At 42.6% G+C, this 16,783-nt stretch overlaps 4 protein-coding genes and 1 non-coding gene across 9 annotated transcripts; 3 read left to right on the forward strand and 2 right to left on the reverse strand.

Moving 5' to 3' along the window:
- Nucleotides 1–111: 111 nt before the first annotated feature.
- On the reverse strand, nt 112–1,806 carry rrp7a (ribosomal RNA processing 7 homolog A). Its single transcript, XM_057014443.1, has 7 exons — nt 1,670–1,806; nt 1,445–1,587; nt 1,196–1,321; nt 858–981; nt 666–763; nt 382–586; nt 112–291 (listed from the first exon to the last, which is right to left on the reverse strand). The coding sequence occupies exons 1-7, from the start codon at nt 1,731–1,733 to the stop codon at nt 206–208; spliced, it is 846 nt and encodes a 281-aa protein (XP_056870423.1). The 5' UTR covers nt 1,734–1,806; the 3' UTR covers nt 112–205.
- A 401-nt stretch (nt 1,807–2,207) lies between these two features.
- On the reverse strand, nt 2,208–6,956 carry poldip3 (polymerase (DNA-directed), delta interacting protein 3). Its single transcript, XM_057014113.1, has 10 exons — nt 6,800–6,956; nt 6,249–6,349; nt 5,719–6,137; nt 5,582–5,626; nt 5,408–5,485; nt 4,931–5,152; nt 4,016–4,093; nt 3,792–3,921; nt 3,295–3,361; nt 2,208–3,173 (listed from the first exon to the last, which is right to left on the reverse strand). The coding sequence occupies exons 1-10, from the start codon at nt 6,865–6,867 to the stop codon at nt 2,960–2,962; spliced, it is 1,422 nt and encodes a 473-aa protein (XP_056870093.1). The 5' UTR covers nt 6,868–6,956; the 3' UTR covers nt 2,208–2,959.
- A 443-nt stretch (nt 6,957–7,399) lies between these two features.
- Nucleotides 7,400–7,552, forward strand: LOC130515604 (U12 minor spliceosomal RNA). Its single transcript, XR_008947220.1, has one exon. It is a non-coding gene; the product is annotated as a U12 minor spliceosomal RNA (small nuclear RNA).
- On the forward strand, nt 7,403–15,443 carry fam234b (family with sequence similarity 234 member B). 4 transcript variants are annotated; one of them, XR_008947012.1, is made up of 14 exons: nt 7,405–7,877; nt 9,528–10,046; nt 10,897–11,010; nt 11,090–11,257; nt 11,320–11,435; nt 11,578–11,728; nt 12,056–12,194; nt 12,384–12,578; nt 12,720–12,798; nt 12,874–13,041; nt 13,123–13,243; nt 13,618–13,844; nt 13,924–14,051; nt 15,203–15,443. XR_008947012.1 is itself a non-coding variant. In XM_057014111.1 (13 exons), exons 1-13 carry the CDS (start codon nt 7,841–7,843, stop codon nt 13,924–13,926), a joined length of 2,037 nt encoding a protein of 678 aa, XP_056870091.1. In that variant the 5' UTR covers nt 7,405–7,840; the 3' UTR covers nt 13,927–15,069. The 4 variants fall into 4 exon arrangements, 2 of the variants coding, with proteins under 2 accessions (XP_056870090.1, XP_056870091.1); XR_008947011.1 differs by lacking the exon at nt 15,203–15,443 and adding an exon at nt 14,168–15,069; XM_057014111.1 differs by lacking the exon at nt 15,203–15,443 and having other exon boundaries at nt 13,924–15,069.
- Nucleotides 15,444–15,684: 241 nt separating this feature from the next.
- LOC130514508 (essential MCU regulator, mitochondrial-like) lies at nt 15,685–16,548 on the forward strand. 2 transcript variants are annotated; one of them, XM_057014115.1, is made up of 3 exons: nt 15,685–15,953; nt 16,096–16,272; nt 16,384–16,548. In XM_057014115.1, exons 1-3 carry the CDS (start codon nt 15,798–15,800, stop codon nt 16,402–16,404), a joined length of 354 nt encoding a protein of 117 aa, XP_056870095.1. In that variant the 5' UTR covers nt 15,685–15,797; the 3' UTR covers nt 16,405–16,548. The 2 variants fall into 2 exon arrangements, with proteins under 2 accessions (XP_056870095.1, XP_056870096.1); XM_057014116.1 differs by having other exon boundaries at nt 15,692–15,953; nt 16,100–16,272.
- Nucleotides 16,549–16,783: the final 235 nt, after the last annotated feature.

A 16,783-nucleotide genomic window follows, 5' to 3' on the forward strand; every position in this document is an offset into this window, starting at 1 on the left:
GTAAAAATGTAGTGAAAGGTAACATTTCAAAGTCATATATATTCACTCTTTCATGGAATATGTGTACCAGAGTCACACACAGTCAATGATTTTACAAAACCATTCAAAAAATTTTTTTGACAAAACAAACTTGATAGTTTTATTAAAACAAAGCTCCGATATATATTTAACCAAACATACACTAATGAGGAAAAGTGGCCTTGACTCAGTAAGGTTTGAACTTTCTTTGTGCTCTCAGCAGAGCTATTTTCTGTTTATCCTCCTCAAACTTTTTCCTTAGCTCTGCAATATCTGGAAAAGGGAGAGTACAAGATTTCCTTAGTGCACATTAGATTTTCAAATGCTGTTAAAGAAAATACACAATATAGCAAATTTCCTTACGTTCTTTTTGTGTGTTTTTGTGCTGCCAGGTGTAGAAATTCAGGAGCTCCTTCCTGTTTTTCTTCTTCATCTCTTTCTGCAGAGTCCTCTTGTTGACAGCCTCGCTGTGGGGGCGAGCCTTGACCTTCGCTCCCCTTGTGACTTTTACCCAGCCCTCCTCATCCTCGTGTTGCTTCTCGGCCTCTTTTCTCTGCCGCTCCGTTTCCTATGAGAGATTATTACAGCTGTTAAGGATATACCGAATAGGATGATGTGATAGTAAAAACTGTCTGCAGGGGTCTCACCTCCTCTTTCCGCTTGTCATATTCTTTCATGAAAGAGTCGACTATTTCCTGGAGATTTTCTGGTTGGATAAAAGACTCTGTGTACTTGTGAATCCATTCTGAAACAAAAAGCGGCATTAAGTACAACTTTTACCTGTAAACTAAAGGTTTACACAGTTTCAAATGAAAAATGGATGCTGTAGTGTTACTCACTCTGTACTCCTGTCCTGACCGGACGCTGCTCTGTACAAACTACCAAGGGTGAATTGTGTGGGTGTGATTTAGCTGCTGATATACAGGAGGACTTCTGGAACACAATGTAGCCCACTTTGAAACCCTAGAAAAAATACAAAAATATGGGCATAAAACTACCAGAATGGTGTAAGACTGACAACAAATCTTATCTTGCCGAGATGCCAAAGTGGTATCACATATCGGTACGTCCCACTTTGGCATCTTGGTGCTGCTGGTTATTTTTGGTTTACTGTTCCAAATGTATTTTGCATGTTTCAAAGTTGGATGATCACACTACTGGAGAAACAAAAGTCTACCTGTTTTTCGACTGGTTTAAAGAACTTGGATAGTTTGGGTCCAGACTCCTGTAAAGAGCTCGGGTGATCCATCAGCTCCACAGATACAACAGGGCCAAATTGCGAAAACAATTCTTTGACAATGCCCTGAAATACAGAAAGGAGGAATCATCTCGATTTTAGCGTGGGTGTAGGATTTATATTAGCATTTTAAAAGATAAACAAAGCATAAAGCGGAGACAGTAAGCTTCCTAGCCAAAACAAGTGTACCTCGGAACAATATGGAGGAATGTTAAGCACAAATAAGGTTCGGTCCATAGGTCTGTGAGAACTCTTCTCGGCTCGGACTTTGTGCTCTTTGACATAGAGATTGTGTTGGGCAGCGCTGTCGGAATTGAACTGTAGCGTTAACACTGAAACGAAAGTTAGGGAAACGACCCAGAAGTTAGCAATTGAGTGATAGAACATCAGTAAAAATGATTAATTGAACAATACCCGTAAATCCCCCTGGAAGAGAATAAGACTGGTTTCTGGCGTGTTTCTTCTTGGACGGCGCCATTTTGGCATGACCTTTTACACCGGAAGTAGTCTGTGTAAATTCTCAGTCATCCAGGTCATTGTATCCAAGGTAGTTTTCTCTGTCAACTGGACAGTTTAGGTGTTTAGGTTTAGGCTCACGCTCAGTTTAGGTGTTTCTTTCGGTGAGTTACGTTTTTAATTCACCTGTGAAAATATACTTAAATATACTTAATACCATTTTTCCCTCATACCAATTTCAATTTTCTGTTTTAAGTATATTTTCACAGGTGAATTAAAAACGTAACTCACCGAAAGAAACACCTAAACTGAGCGTGAGATCAGATAACTACGATATAAATAGCGAAAAGTCAGTCTTTTTTCTAAATGCACCAATTTCCTACCAACTTCCAGCCTTCAAACCTTTAAATGTAGACTTGTACATGTGTGCATATGTAGGAATAAAAAAAATCAAGATCATGCAGCAGTTGCTACAAAAAGAGTGTCAGACAAAATCTACAAAGCTAAATATTTATTGGTGACATTTCTGTGAGGTCTGCGCTCCAGGCAGTCTCTTTCCGAGTGACATAAGAAGAAAGCAACAGAAAGCAATATACCGTCAATGGAAATGCAGATTATATGCACAGAACAAAGAATTTAATGAGTTGGACCACTAAATAATATTTGTCACCAATAACCATACAAGAGTATGATATGGGCTCTGACCTAGAAAAAAAACAAAAGTTTCTGCCGACCAGTATCTCCCCATCAATTCTGTTAGGTTAAGCCTCTGTCTGAAGGTCAGTTCTCAGGTTTTGCATCATTCTTCCACTTCCATGTTCTGTACACATCTGACACTAGAGACTGCTGAAAACATTCCTTCACGCAAGTATCTTTGAATAATCCTGACAACATTTACCATGTAAAAAACAGTTGTATTGTTTTTAAAATGAGGAGGCCAAGTTTAATTTCAAATTTAAACCCCAAAAAAATACATATATATTCAAACAACAGCTTCAAAATTAAAAAGAAACACTCCCTACATATCCAGTTTTATGGCATTCCTGTACAATTGAATTACAACATCAAATGGCATTACTCTTTTTTCCAGTGGGGAATCAGGAGCACACGGCGAAAATGTGAATACCATAAAACTGAAAACACGATTTGATGTGATTAAACAGTCAAATTTAAACATTGATTCGGCCACCTGCCAACATACAAACAGGTTGTATTTTGAACACTGGCAAACCAGTTACAAGTCATGAGCTATATTTTGATGCGAAATGCGGTGGCCTGTGAGCTGGGGGGCTCAGTGGAAGAAGTGGGCTGTGCGGTGGACTTAAAGAGAGCTTTAAGGATCGTCTGGGGGTCCACTTCAGGAGTAGGCTGAGAGGACGCTCGCTGACCAGAGGGGCGAGATGAAGAAGGCAAACCGTCTTTTTTTGTGCCATTGCTGGCGCCTGGAGTGTCACTGAGCCTCCTGTTAAAAATGAAGGAGCAAAGGAGACATTCTCACACACGCATATAAAGGAAAAGTAGATAACTGCACATAAACAGTTAAAATAATGGGAAAAGTAGTAAAATGTTTTTGGTTTACTTACAATAAAATGGGCTGATCAGAAGTGATGACACTTCCCTGTATATGAAGGTTACACTTCATGGGCTGGCCTAAAAGTAGAAGCAGTAATATTAACATACAAACGCCAACTCTCATGTCAGAGGACATCCAAAGGTCAGTAACTTTAATTTAGCTGTGTTAGCACTTGGTTTAGCACTGGAATAATAAGACTATTTAAGATGTGTTCAAAAAGAAAACAGACAATTGAACATCCTTGTGTGAACCACTTTAGATCAGTTGTTGAGTTTATGGATCATCACTCCCTGAGATGTGAGGGAAAGAAATCCGTTTATCTCAGATGCTCAGCAGCACAAATGCAGGAGGAATTCAAAAAAAATTTCATAATAAAAAATATTTTCCCTCTGAGGGGCACAGCTCCATTCAGGACACGCAGCCTTTGACCTGTATGTAAAACACAACCCAGAGCCCTCGATGCCCAGAGTGCTCCGTTAATTATGTGCCCTTTCTGATAGAACTCACCGTCCAGGCAGCGGTTGTTGTACTTCCTGTATGCACTCACAGCATCCTCCTTCCGAACAAACACCACTTCGGCCACACCCACCCTCACCAGACGAGCGCGCTTCAAGGCCCCGCACACACAGAATAGCTCCTGTAGATGAGTGGGGATTGGTGTGATGGCTGCTCTTAGCATATTTTCATAAACATTAAAACAGAGTTATTAGCAAAAAGTTGAATTTACTCACAACAATGTCCTCTTCAGTAACCCGGGGATGCAGGTTGTTCACTGTTATTTTTGTCCCCTCTAAAGGACTAAAAGTAGGCTAGAAAATGAAAACAAAATCAGGAAAATGGCTGAGATTAAAAGTTTGCAAGTATATAAAATGTGTCAGACAGTATTCATGCTCAAAACTCTGAGAAGGTGTCTGTCAGTAACTTCCATATACCATAAACTGTGGAAGATTTTCCCTGTCTGTGAAATAGAGATTATTCAAACCAGAGAAACAATAATGCAGGTCAAACAGAGCACAATACAAGCCGAGGTGCAGCAAACTCCGAGCTTTTATCCTTGTTTCGCACACCACCTTAAGCTGTTTACCACTGTCTGAACAATGGTAACATTTAGAGGCCGTTTCCAAAGATTGCAACAAATGACTTATCTTGGTACGCTTTGTGATGGCACAAACTAAACTACCTTCAGAAATTTGCAAACTACGCACACTCCTAGCTACAGTACATCTGGGATTTCCCATTGTCACGGTTAATCCATTTATTCCAACCTGTTACTTTTTTTTTTAGTCTAACAGATAAGCAAAGATTTTTATCCTTTTTTCATAAACAATAAAGACACTGCAGCTTTCAGGTCATTAAAAGTCTAGAATAATCTATGATGTCAGTACAACAAATTAAAGCAGATCAGGCTTTATTTAAGAGACATAACTTGAAAATAAACAGTTACTGTTAAAGAGGAATCCCCCCTCCCCAAAATACCATAAAAAAAATTATATATCAAGTGAGTTATTATCACAAAGATTTCAGCTTTGGAAAGATCTCCCATACTCTTGATTAGATTGCTGCCAATGTTAAACAGGTTTGATTGGTTGTGACACTTAAAAATGGCACAATGTGTAACATCAGAGGAAGGTTAACAAAATTCTTACTTGAGGTGTAGTCGGGGCTGTTTTACTGGCTTCTGCAGTGGCCTGCTTTAAAGTCCTAGAGACTGGTTGTAAAGATGCAGCTGAGGACCTGGTAGCAGCCATGCTAGTATTTGGTCTTGTAGGAGCCACGGGGATGGGTGCACGTGGAGCAGTGTATGCATCATTTTTAACCACCTTGGTGATTGGAGTTGACATTGAGAATGTGGAGCCTATAGGACCAGCCTGTAGGAAATACAATAGAGGATACATTTAAATAATGCAGACTTTATTTTTTTATTTCTGTAATAGCGGGGCATGAATCAAGTCTCTAGAGCTTTACTGATGTTTTTTTGATTGTAGTGCTTTTATAAGAAACGGCTTGATTATCTCTGTCCATTTAAGATTTCTTCACAGCAAAAGCATCAGACATGTATTGTATCCCATTATGACATAAAAACAAGTAAATGTATCTAGGTGAAGCCTTTCATCAGCTCTTACCCGTGACTGTAGCATACTTCTAGCTGTGGCGACCTTAAGCTGCTTATTAGAAATGCCGTCATGGTCATCTAAGACAGGCTGAAAGAAATAAAACATTTTTGATACCAGGTTCAATTATTGTACCTATTGTGGATGACATTACAGAAACCTGCCAAGAGAATTAAAACAAAATACCTGTGTAGCTGCACGTATCCCACCAGTCATCCCTACTGGACGTTGCTGTGAAGAGAATAGTGAGAATGTAAATGTGGTTTTACTATTTAACAATCTGTGGTGTATTTGTTCCTGCATGCACAGGCATATATCATTACCTGGATGGTCTTGGTTATTTTCAGGGGTGGTGTAGCAGATGTCTGTGCCTGTATTCCACTAATGCTCCTCTTAAGGCTCAGCCTATCACGAGCATCTATCATTCTTCTATTGTTTCCCGGCTGCACTGTTGCAGCACCTCTTGCGCCAAGTCCTTGTACATTAGGGGTAAACTTCCTTATGTTCACACCCAAAAGATTGTTGTTGTGAATCTGTATCTGCGGCACAAGGTGCTGGCCCTGCTGGTGGTGCGCAACTGTAGATTGTGTGGGGGTACTGAGTTGACTCTGCACTTGTTTACGAGAGTTGATCATCTGTCGAGCGTCCTGTACTCCTCCTGCTGCTGCTGCTCCTCTACCACGGATTTTGAAGCGAGCGTCCTTTTGACCTAGCTTCTCTCTGGCATCTTTGACCTGAAACCCTAATTGGAGACAAAGCCCAACATTTTAATATTACTACTGAAACAATATATCATTTCTTCAATGGTTAATCAGTACTGAAGTATATACAAAAGCAATCGTGATAAACTTACCAGCTCCACCTCCGAGCCTCTGCCTAACATCATTAACCCCAATCTTCTGTCGAGCATCAAAATTCTTGGCCATTCCCCCTGTTCCTCGTCCAAACGTAGATCTGAAAGACAATGATTAGCAAAACATATAGTTAAATCACGATACACCATTCAATCGCTAGTCCGGGAAAGATTAAAACTAAAACTAGCACTAGCCCCTGTACATTCAAATGTGTTAATCCAGCCTACTTTGGAGCGCTATAAACAAAAGCGACAACGTAACTTTAGCTTTTCAGCATAGTAACCAACTTTAACCATAAAATAAAAAATCCATTATTTTAAAATCAACTATTAATAATTTTACACACGTTTGCATGTCGATTCCATCAGCTTTTAAGATTTTAAAATCGTGAACTTTACTCGTTGCTAGCACTTATGTAGCTAACGATAGCATGCAGGAGATGACTCGATAATAATATAACACAGGCATTTTGGTATACTTTTTAAAAATGCATTGAAATTCGACAAAACACAGAATGCAAAATTACAAAGTTGAACTGGTATTTTCTTACCGTTTAACTGGTGCCTTAAGATTTATACCGCGCCGTCGAATCACTTCGTCCAAAGAGATGTCTGCCATTTTATCACACTGGCCCACGGCGCGTGCGTGACCAATAGACTAATAGCTTAAACTACGGAACCCGGTAAGGGTCGGGAGAGAGATGAGTATATTGCTTCGACTTGGCCAATGTATAGACGTACATCGTTAAGAACGAACCGGTGCTATCTATATACCTTATTAAGAGGTGTTCTTTTAATAAAATATAAACATTATTTGAAATAAAGATTTATTTTCCTGACGCTTCAAATATTTTATTCGCTTAATTGTCGGTAGTTGATTGCTCTTGACCTGATGAAACTTAAGGCAGACACCGGTACCCATGATCCTTTTCGCTACATTCTTATATCGAGAACTAAGATTTGAGTAATCATTGTCAGTGTATACCGATTGTAATCAAACGACAGATCCACGAAGAATGGATTTAAATGCCTATTAAAAACAAATACTTTAAGGCTACACTGACATAGGTTTTGCGGTAAAAATCACTGAGCACCATCTTAGAGAATGCCTGCAGACTATTTGTACTTGCGTCTTCGACGATTGATTGGTCATGCCTTAAACTGATGAGTAAGGAAAATAACGATGCGGGGTGACGCCCGTGTCCTCGTTGCACTTACGAGATCAATTTTTGAAAGGGCACAGGTCTGCCTGCTGGGTGACTCGCCTACTTTGCGAGATGCCTTGCGGGACTAGGACCTGCCCCGACCCCTCTAACTGTTGAAGACAAAACAAGCTTAGCAGTTTACCTATAAAGAGCTTATGGTGCGGTAAACAACAAAAACAACATCCAAAAAGCCGAGTATAGCCGACAACAAAGCCGGAGTTTGGTTAAACACAAGACGACGCGGGCGATGAACGCCACAGCTAAAACCACAAGTTCCATGATGCATTTCGGCAGATCCAACCTGCTGGGTTTCTGACTGCAAGCTGCTGCTCATCACCGCTACCCGACCGCGCTGCCTGACTGAGCCGTTGGGAAGAAGAGGATTCAATGGCTGCTGCGCTGTCCCGTGCCCTCAAACTGCCCGGTAAGATGCTCTTCACGGACAAGCCAGCCTCAAATACACCAACGGGACAGTTTGACAGATGAATTTCTAACATCTACGAGGCTCCTTTTTCTCTTGCATTACCCGATGTCGTCCTCCGTGTGTTGTTTGACCATATAATGTGTCATACGTATATACGTGGTTTTGTTTATAAATGTCGTAATACTGTGTAGTTTGAGCCGTGCACATGTGAGTTAACCATTGAGAGAAAATAATGTATAACAAGAATGATACGTTATCTATGCGTGGCGACATATATGCGCATGTCCGTATGAGACAGAGCTGTATCAACAGCATATTGACTGTTTGTATGTAAAATTATTTTTAATATCGGAATCAAAGGTTTTAACTAGTTTTCATAATCAGTGAGGGTTTGGGGTTATATGGTACCATCTTTCTACGCGAAAAGAAAGCATATATTTTTTCCAGAAAAAGATGAAGCATGGGAATTTTTTAAAAAACAACGTATTTATGATCACCAAATATATGTTACAATTTATAAAATTATGGTTAAGACTCCTTTCCCCCCATTGCCAATATTCTTTTAGTCTGTGACACCTTTTACCTCTTTTGTATAAACACCTTAAAAGTCGTCTGCATGGCATGTGGCAAAGGTTAAGATATAGTATCAGATTTGTGCACGGCTGAACGTTAAGCTCACTTCCAGGACCCGTCTGACCAGTGCTTCTGTATCTTCCTGCTGCACAATGATAACGAATACACAATGGCAAATGGATAATACACAGTGTTCCAGATGATCAGTTCATGCCAAAACTATCACACGCTTCATTCCTTTGCCTGTGCAGTGGAATCTGGAGAATGTTCTCTATAGAAGAAGTTCTAACTGGTCTAGGAGTCAAAGGCATGGTTAAGGACACTGTCAAGGCAATTGATCAAAGTTAGGGTTGCTAATACCTGTCCTACTTATACACAATTGCAAAGGTTGTATCACAGAATATGTATTAATAAGTCGTGTTTGATCAGCCTGCAATTAACTGCAACACATGTCTTTTGTGGTGAACGTTTGACTTCATTTTATTCATCATTTCTTTAAATTGTTTCAATCAGACATCTCCTCTAGTCAGTGAACACACAGATCACACTAATCCTAATTGTTGCACTCATGGACAAAGCTGGATTTGAATATTCTATGCATGTAAATCTCTCTAGACTCGTCTCACTGATTGCAGAGGGCTCCAGTTTGTCTCTTTCTCATGGTCACAGACATCTAAAGGGTCGCTTCACTGGCTTGAGCTTTGAACGAGCCCACTCCTCTGCACAAGGGCGGGTCTCACGTTGGCGTAATTCAGCCAGGCACACTTGAAGCAGCCACAGATTCATAAGAGGAGAAAGAAAAGCTCACGTAAACTGATGCATCACGACTGTCCATTTCATATTCACCTGCCAGTACCTGCACTTCAAGTGCTCAGGTGTGTTTCTGCCACTGTGTCCTGGCCAAAAGATCCGACTCCTTTAACGGATGTGAAACTCCCATCACTAGATTAGTGAATAACTAATGAGTTTCACTATCAGGGAAACATGATGCAGCATTTCAAATCAGATCACAGGCTTCAGTCCTGTGTTGCTCCACAGGACCACCGATTCTTATCTACAATCTGTGTGTTTGTGCAGGGAAGAAGGGCCCGGACCTCGGGGAGTATGACCCCCTCACTCAAGCTGACAGTGAGGACGAGAGCGAGGAGGATGACCTCGTCCTCAACTATCCCAGAAACGGCCTCGGCAGAGACAGCCGCCCTGGCTCAGGCTCTTCGAAGCTTCTGGGTAGCAGATCGGGAAGACACGTGGGTGCTCGAGGCGAGGCACCAGATGACGAGGAAGAGGAGGACGAATGGAGGGAAAGACAACCAGGGATAGGCAAGCAGTACTGGGGCCACAGGCACTCGGGACGGGATAGGGCGGGGGACGACGGAGGAGGACCCGGCCCTCTGGGGGGCACAGGGGTAGCGGTTCATGGCACCGATGCCGAGGAGAAGAGGAAGAGGACAAAGAGGGCTCTCCGAAGCGCGCTTTTCCTTGTGCCCCTGTTCTGCGCCGCCCTGACCGTGCTGCTTTCGGCGTTTCTCATCCCGTGTCAGAACGCCAAACTGCAGAGCAGGCGGCAGTGGGAGCAAGCTCTGGGAGCAGCAGGAGGTACGACCACACGTCAGACGCACATACCTGCATGGCTGCGTTGGGATTTACATGCTTTTAATGCGTCTGAGTGATTGAGAACTTTGCTCTGTTACACTTAATACAGACGGACGGACACTTTATATAGACCTCCTGGGAGTCTCTGTCTAGACATCACTAGTTTCTCCACAAATAAGTGTAATTACAGAGGAGGGCGACTCTGGCTCTGCCCAACATGCTCCATTATTCACCCCCCACTCTAATTGTTGGGTCCAGATGAGAGCAAACCTCTTGTATTAGTCTGGTCTCATCTGACAGGCAAAGATCTCAGCATTATGAATCAGTTCTATATAAATCTACTAATTCCCCCACCATTCCAATATAGATGATGTGAAAACAAGGAGAAAATAAAAATTAAAATCTTCACTCTGAAGCGCTGTGGACTTTTAAAATGTCTTTTAAATGGTCCTGTTTCGTGAGTTCTGTCCCCTCTTTAGTTTTAGCTTTGGGTTAATTGTTTGATCAGAATCACCAGGGCTCATCGTAGTAGGAATGCTCTTGATTAGATTCTGGCTGTGGAGTTTGCAAGTTATTCCTGTGCTTGTGTCGGTTTTCCAGTCTCAACTCGTGCAGGTTTGGTTGACTGGAGACTATCGACCTTTATATGATTGAGACAACCATTCCACCACCTACCTTTTACTCTTAGGTTGACTCAATCTTGGTTTTTTGTTAAGAAAATCGCAACATTGTATAGTTGCTGAAGGCCTGATTCCTTGGTTTTGGCCTTGGGACATTCTTGTCCTCCCATTCTTCCTGTTCCTTCAGGTCAGCACCGCAGAACTCTTTAATCCTCACGTCTGCTTCTGCCTAGGTATCGCCTCACCCCCGCTGGCGCTGTGGGACGTCGATGGCGACTCAATGCAAGACATGATTCTTGGCGTTACCGAAGAGACCAACGACACGCATCCCACACAAGGCAACAAAGGTGTGCGAGAAACTCTTTGAAAAGAGGAGCTTGGGTGTAAACGGTTGTGGAGGCTGACTGGTTTGCGTCTTTAACCCAGTCTACAGTGTGGTAGCGCTGTCTGCAGCAGGCGGCCATGTGCTGTGGAGAAAGGTCATGCCGGCCCCTGTGATTTACATTCAGTCCGGTCTGCAGTACCCCAGTCAGCTGTCACCTGTGGTCCTCCTCATCAGCAGGTCCACGATCACAGCAATCAACGGAACAACAGGTGAGAAAGCAACCCTCCTACGCACACCAGCTAACCCTAACACACTTCCTGCTACCCCCCAGGGAAGACTTTATGGCCAGTCCTGCTGAAGGACATCGAGTCACAGGCAGTCTTACTTCCAGACCTCGAGGGAGATTCGGTCCCGGATCTTCTGGTAGCCACCCTGCCTGCAGATAAGGTAACGTTTGCATTGATCATCCAGCTGCTGTTAGATATTTAAACCTGTCGTTACTTCTACAGTATTTCCTGGATGTAAATGAAGCTGTGAGTGATAGTCTGGTGTAAACGCTTATGGAATGATAGATCATTGCTGATTTTAGGCTTCAGATCTGTCCCTGTCAATGATCTCTGGGCTGACGGGGATGAAGCTGGGGCGTCCTCTGTCTTTCAATGTCACCGCGCAGGGAAAGCTGATCGGGCCTTTGCTCCACGAGACGCAACAAGGAGCATATTACATCCTGTTTGGACTTGGTAAGAAACTCAAACATTGAGTGGTGGAAGGTCGTTTTACTGTCATGGTGAACTAAAGAGGGCTGTTGAATGTCTCTTGTCCCCATATTAGTGCTCTAATGTAATGTGTGTCAGACACAAGCAATAGACCTTAATATTTAATCAGTGCGCACACGTGCTTGCAGAGAGCCGTGCTCCATGGAAAACAGTTCAAGGGTCAAAGTAGACATTTGATCATCAAAAAATGAGGTCAAACATAGTTTCTGTCCTCACTTTTAACCCTCTGCCCCCTGTTACGAAGGCTACAGTCACATTACAACTTTTTTATCAGTCTTTTATTTTTATCAGGAAATATCGAGGCCATCTCGCTGTGCGATATTTACTTGGGTGCCACTGGTCAAAAGCCCGTCAGTCAGTCCCTATGGAGGAAAGACCCCGTCCTGGAGGGGCTCAAGAAGTCCAATTCCTCCTTTATAAACATTAACAGGTACGTCCTGGGAATTGCAACACAGCGTTGTTGTGTGGAAACCTGCTAGACGAAAGGACTCAAACCTGCTAGAATCTTTGCACATGTCTAAGGCTACCTGTGTTTTTAATAGGCAGGTCATGATTAATTCCCTGGTTTATTAGACAGTTCCCAAAAATATAAGTCAAGGATATCTCTTCTCCTTTTCAGGGGAGTTCAGCCTGTGGACTTGATGTTCCCTCTCGTGGCTGGTTTTGGAAACAGTCACAACAGCCTGGACGTCGTCTCCAACCTGAACTCCAGCAGAAGCGACTGGGTGCTGGTGTACACAACCAGGAAGCTGTCAGTGCTGAAGCACAAGGACATGCGCAAGGAATGGACATTCAACGCAGGTCCCATTCACAGGTTTGGAGCCCTACGCAGCACCGAAACACCAAATAACCTGGACTTTGATGTTGGCTTAGTGTGGCCGCATGTAAATTTATCAGCTGTGAAAAAAAAAGAATGTAAAATGAATCCTGCTGGATGTTACTTAATGTGTCGCAGCCAACCAGCTCCCGGACACTTCAATGACGACGGCGTCCTAGATCTTTTTATCCAGAGTTCTGCAAATGGAATCATGAAGGTAAAACAAAAACTGCGTTCACGGCGAAGGCATAAAGAAAACCCAGAACTGTTCTTGAGGGAGCATCTCTCACAGGCGCAGGTTGTCGACGGCGCAAGTGGACGTCTTCTCTGGGAGGCAGAGTTCGTGTGTCCCCGCGTCCGTTTGGACGCATCGGCGGTCGCCACCTCAGCGGGCCAATCAGCTGTCCTCTTCTGGGCCAGCGAACCAATCAGAGTACAGAAGAGTGTTTCCAAGGCAACGGTGAGACTGCCTCAGAGACCGCGTTAAAGTGTCCGAGTGGAAATGTTAATGTGCCACTCACATGAACGACAACCACTGTAGGTGGCGCCGGGCGTCGCCGAGGGGGAGCCGCTCATAAGAAAGCTTTTCCTGTTCTACCCTGCATATCCCACAATCCTCGTGGAGCTCATGAACACCACAGACACTGCGGTCTCCTCTGCAGGTAAATTCAGCCACTGTGTTCCAGCGACGGGGAGGGGGAAACGTTCGAGTTTGTTTATTTATTTAAAATAGGGACAACACATATTAATGAACATACAGTATACATGTAAATGTGCAAGATTATAGCCAAGGGCTAACTTCTGTCTTTGCTCCCTTCAGCAGGTTGATGTTAACAACATAAGATCCAAAATCAATAAGGCAATAGTAACATCAAAGCAAGTTTGTCCTCAAAAACACAATGGGACAGAAAATAAGGAAGGAAAAACAAGAACAATAAAATATATATAAGAAGCAAAAATATTAATGAGGAGATTATTAATTAATGATTATTATTAATGAAAAACATGCACTTACCTCTGTTCTACGTTCTGAAAGTGAGCTACCAGGACCGGCAGAAAGACGCCACCTACATGGTTGTATCCTTGCGGCCCACGCCTGAGTCTCGACCTGGGGCGTGGATGGTGACAAGCATGAGCCTCAGGGCTGCTGTCGCCAAAGGACGACTGGTCAGACTGCAGGAGAGCAACACGACGGGTCAGCTCGTCCAAGCTGACGAGTTTGAAGCCAACAGGTTCTTCAGGCGTTTGACCTTTAAACACCAGGTGAGCTGAGGGTGAATCCCTCATATTTAAACGAGGTGCGTTTGTTTTGAATCCCGCTTTTATGTGGTGCTTTGTGTAGTGATTTAACGCAGTCGGCTGAATCGGAAAATCGGAGGACCAGGAACGGGAAAAATGGGAAGATCTGCACAACAAAGCCACTGGAGAGACTTGGACTGTGCAGTTCAGGAGCGCAGCTTTTTATTTAAGGTACTTGAGAAACTTGTCTTTAAAAACAACCTGTGCACTCGGTATTGTTTGTATCTTTTTTGTTTGTTATGTTTTGACAATGGAAAGTAAATTATGATTGATTTTTTTCCTTTTAGATGATGATGATTTCTCCTAAGTGAAACGTAGTTCCTAAAACTCTAAACACCCTCGCCCTCATTGGGATCCCTCCCATCAAAGAGGCAATAGAACAATAAAAGGTGCACTGCTGGTTTTCCTTGCTAACTTGATGACAAATATATGTCACGTCTCAGTTCTCTACAAACATCTACACGGGACGTGAAGCAGAACAATGAATAATCTGAAATGTGCTGCTTAAGGACACAAAATTAGGCTAAAGAATAGTCAGACGCCTGAGGTGGTGCGTGGAAAAATACTTGCACTGATCTTTTTTGCTGGGTAAGTTCTATGAAATTGGTCATGACAGGTCATGATTGCACAGAAACGCTGGAATTTTGTTGTTATTTTAGCAGTTTTTAGGTGTCAAACGTGACACACGAGGCCTGGCAGATCCCCCTGCGTACACCAATAATTCTGAAGGTCACTGCTGTGTGTGTGTGGGTGTGTGTGGGTGTGTGAGAGAGAGATTAGAGATTTTGGATTATGTCTAGCTACAGTGTGTAAATAACTGTTTGACTGAGAGCTTGGATTTGCTGCCAGAAGATGAGGATCACAAAGAGGGAGACATAATAATCGTGATGAGTGAACATGGCAGATGTTTACGAGATCACAAAACATATTCACAGAACATATTTAAAGCCAGTGAATTTTTAAGGCGTAATTGTTCAGTCGATTGCATTTTTCTCCTGAAGGCTTCAAAAGAGATCTCGGTGATCCTCACCTATCTTGTAAATATATTGTACATTATTTTTTTGATATAAGTTATTGTTGGGTTTCTTTTTTTGTCAGTTTTAAATGATTATTTAAATTCTGGAATACTTGGACTGGTACATATTTGATGTTAATTGGAACTTAGTAAATTAAAATTGGATGAAAATCAGCTTTTGTGTTCATGTGTTGTTTATTTCATCGATGTTTTTTCCATCACTGCAGGTATGTTTAGATGGAATTTCAGGTAAACGCGCGCATTTAATAAAACATGGAGATGTTCTGTTGCATTTAATGTCCCACAGTTTATCCGGAATGCTTCCACACAAGGAGAGAACATCATCTCTGTTTAAAGAAGACTATACTACCTGAAGTCGTATCCTTTGCTGACCAATGTTATTAAACTTTATTCTAAATGAATTAATAAAAAATACTTTGGTTCACATCCTTGTATCAAATTAGCTGTAACATATTGTACATTTTGTTTAGGTCAATTCATGTATAAATGATCATCAAAAGTAGAAAATAAAAGTTATTAACCTCTAACATTTAATGGGCTTCTTTAAAATATCAAGATAAAACAGTATGGTTCTGTTCTTTCAATTTACCTGGAAACTGGTAATCAAAAATATGGACTATATTAACAAGAAGGTCAACAAAAGTCCATATAACAGTAAAAATGAGTGGGAGCGAACTTTAAAGTGGCGTTTCCAGAAATAAAGAACATCTTGAGGAAACGTACTTCGTCTTTGAGCGCGATCTACCTGCATGTAATGAGTCTGCGGTGCCGCTGGGTGGCGCTGTTGAGACGAGCACCATCACTCGATTTCCGCATCGTTGCTGCGTCAAAAAAAAAAACACACACGCAAAAACAACTAAGAAAAACCGAACATTGTCACCATGGCGGCTTCGGCGCTCGGTGTTCTGACCAGATTGTCGGAGCTCAGAAACACCTCCCCGTTTACAACCAGCGCGTCCGGGCCCGGGAGGACCGTGACACCGGCCCGGACCGCCGTGTGCTCTTCCTCCGGCGCTATTCTGCCCAAACCGAAGAAGGTGAGTGACCGTGGTGTCGGTGTAAATGTTTGGAGGTGGAAGGTCCAGAAAGATGATTAGTTCCAGCAGCTCACCATCTGTCTTTAGACGTGTACCGCTGCGTGACGTGGTCTAATGCGGCTGTTTCTGTGGTGATGTGGAGGCAGACCCCCTTCGGCCTCTTCAGGATTGCTCTGGTAGTGCTGCCCTTCTTGTATGTGGGGACTCTGATCAGCAAGAATTTTGCGGCACTGCTGGAAGAGCACGACATCTTCGTGCCCGAGGACGACGACGACGACGACTGAAGCGGGAGGGTTGTGAGGGGCCTCCTGGTTGCCAGGTATCACCTGTTTGAAATCTGCACTCCAAGTGCCCCTTTTGGATGTGCGAGCATCGGAGGGGCTGAAATTCGGTCTGTAGTTACTCCTGAAGCTTTTTCTCTCCTTTACAGGTTACTTTCTTCCATCTTTGACATCAGTCTGTGAACTTTGGATCACAGAACCATATTTCTGGGGTCTAGTTGTGTTTTCAAGTTAAGATTCGGGGTTTGTTTTATGTCACCAACTGTACTGTATCTGCATGCACTACACAAGTCGTAATAAAGGGAACAACTGAATTTTTGCCTGCACTTAATTGCTGATGTGAAAATACTGTCGTGATTTGAAGGTCTAATGTCTCATAAAGGGAACCACCAAGATGATTAGGATGAGCATTTTAAAAAGGAAAATAATGGCGTAACCTAAAGCCATGTTAAACTCCCTTAAGAAGAGCTTAATTTATGATGCTATGGACCACGTGCTTTGAATAGAGTTTAACTGATTAACTACATTTCCCATAAATAAAAGACACAA

The sequence above is a fragment of the Takifugu flavidus genome, chromosome 18 (assembly GCF_003711565.1).
Source record: "Takifugu flavidus isolate HTHZ2018 chromosome 18, ASM371156v2, whole genome shotgun sequence".
Classification (NCBI taxonomy): domain Eukaryota; kingdom Metazoa; phylum Chordata; class Actinopteri; order Tetraodontiformes; family Tetraodontidae; genus Takifugu; species Takifugu flavidus.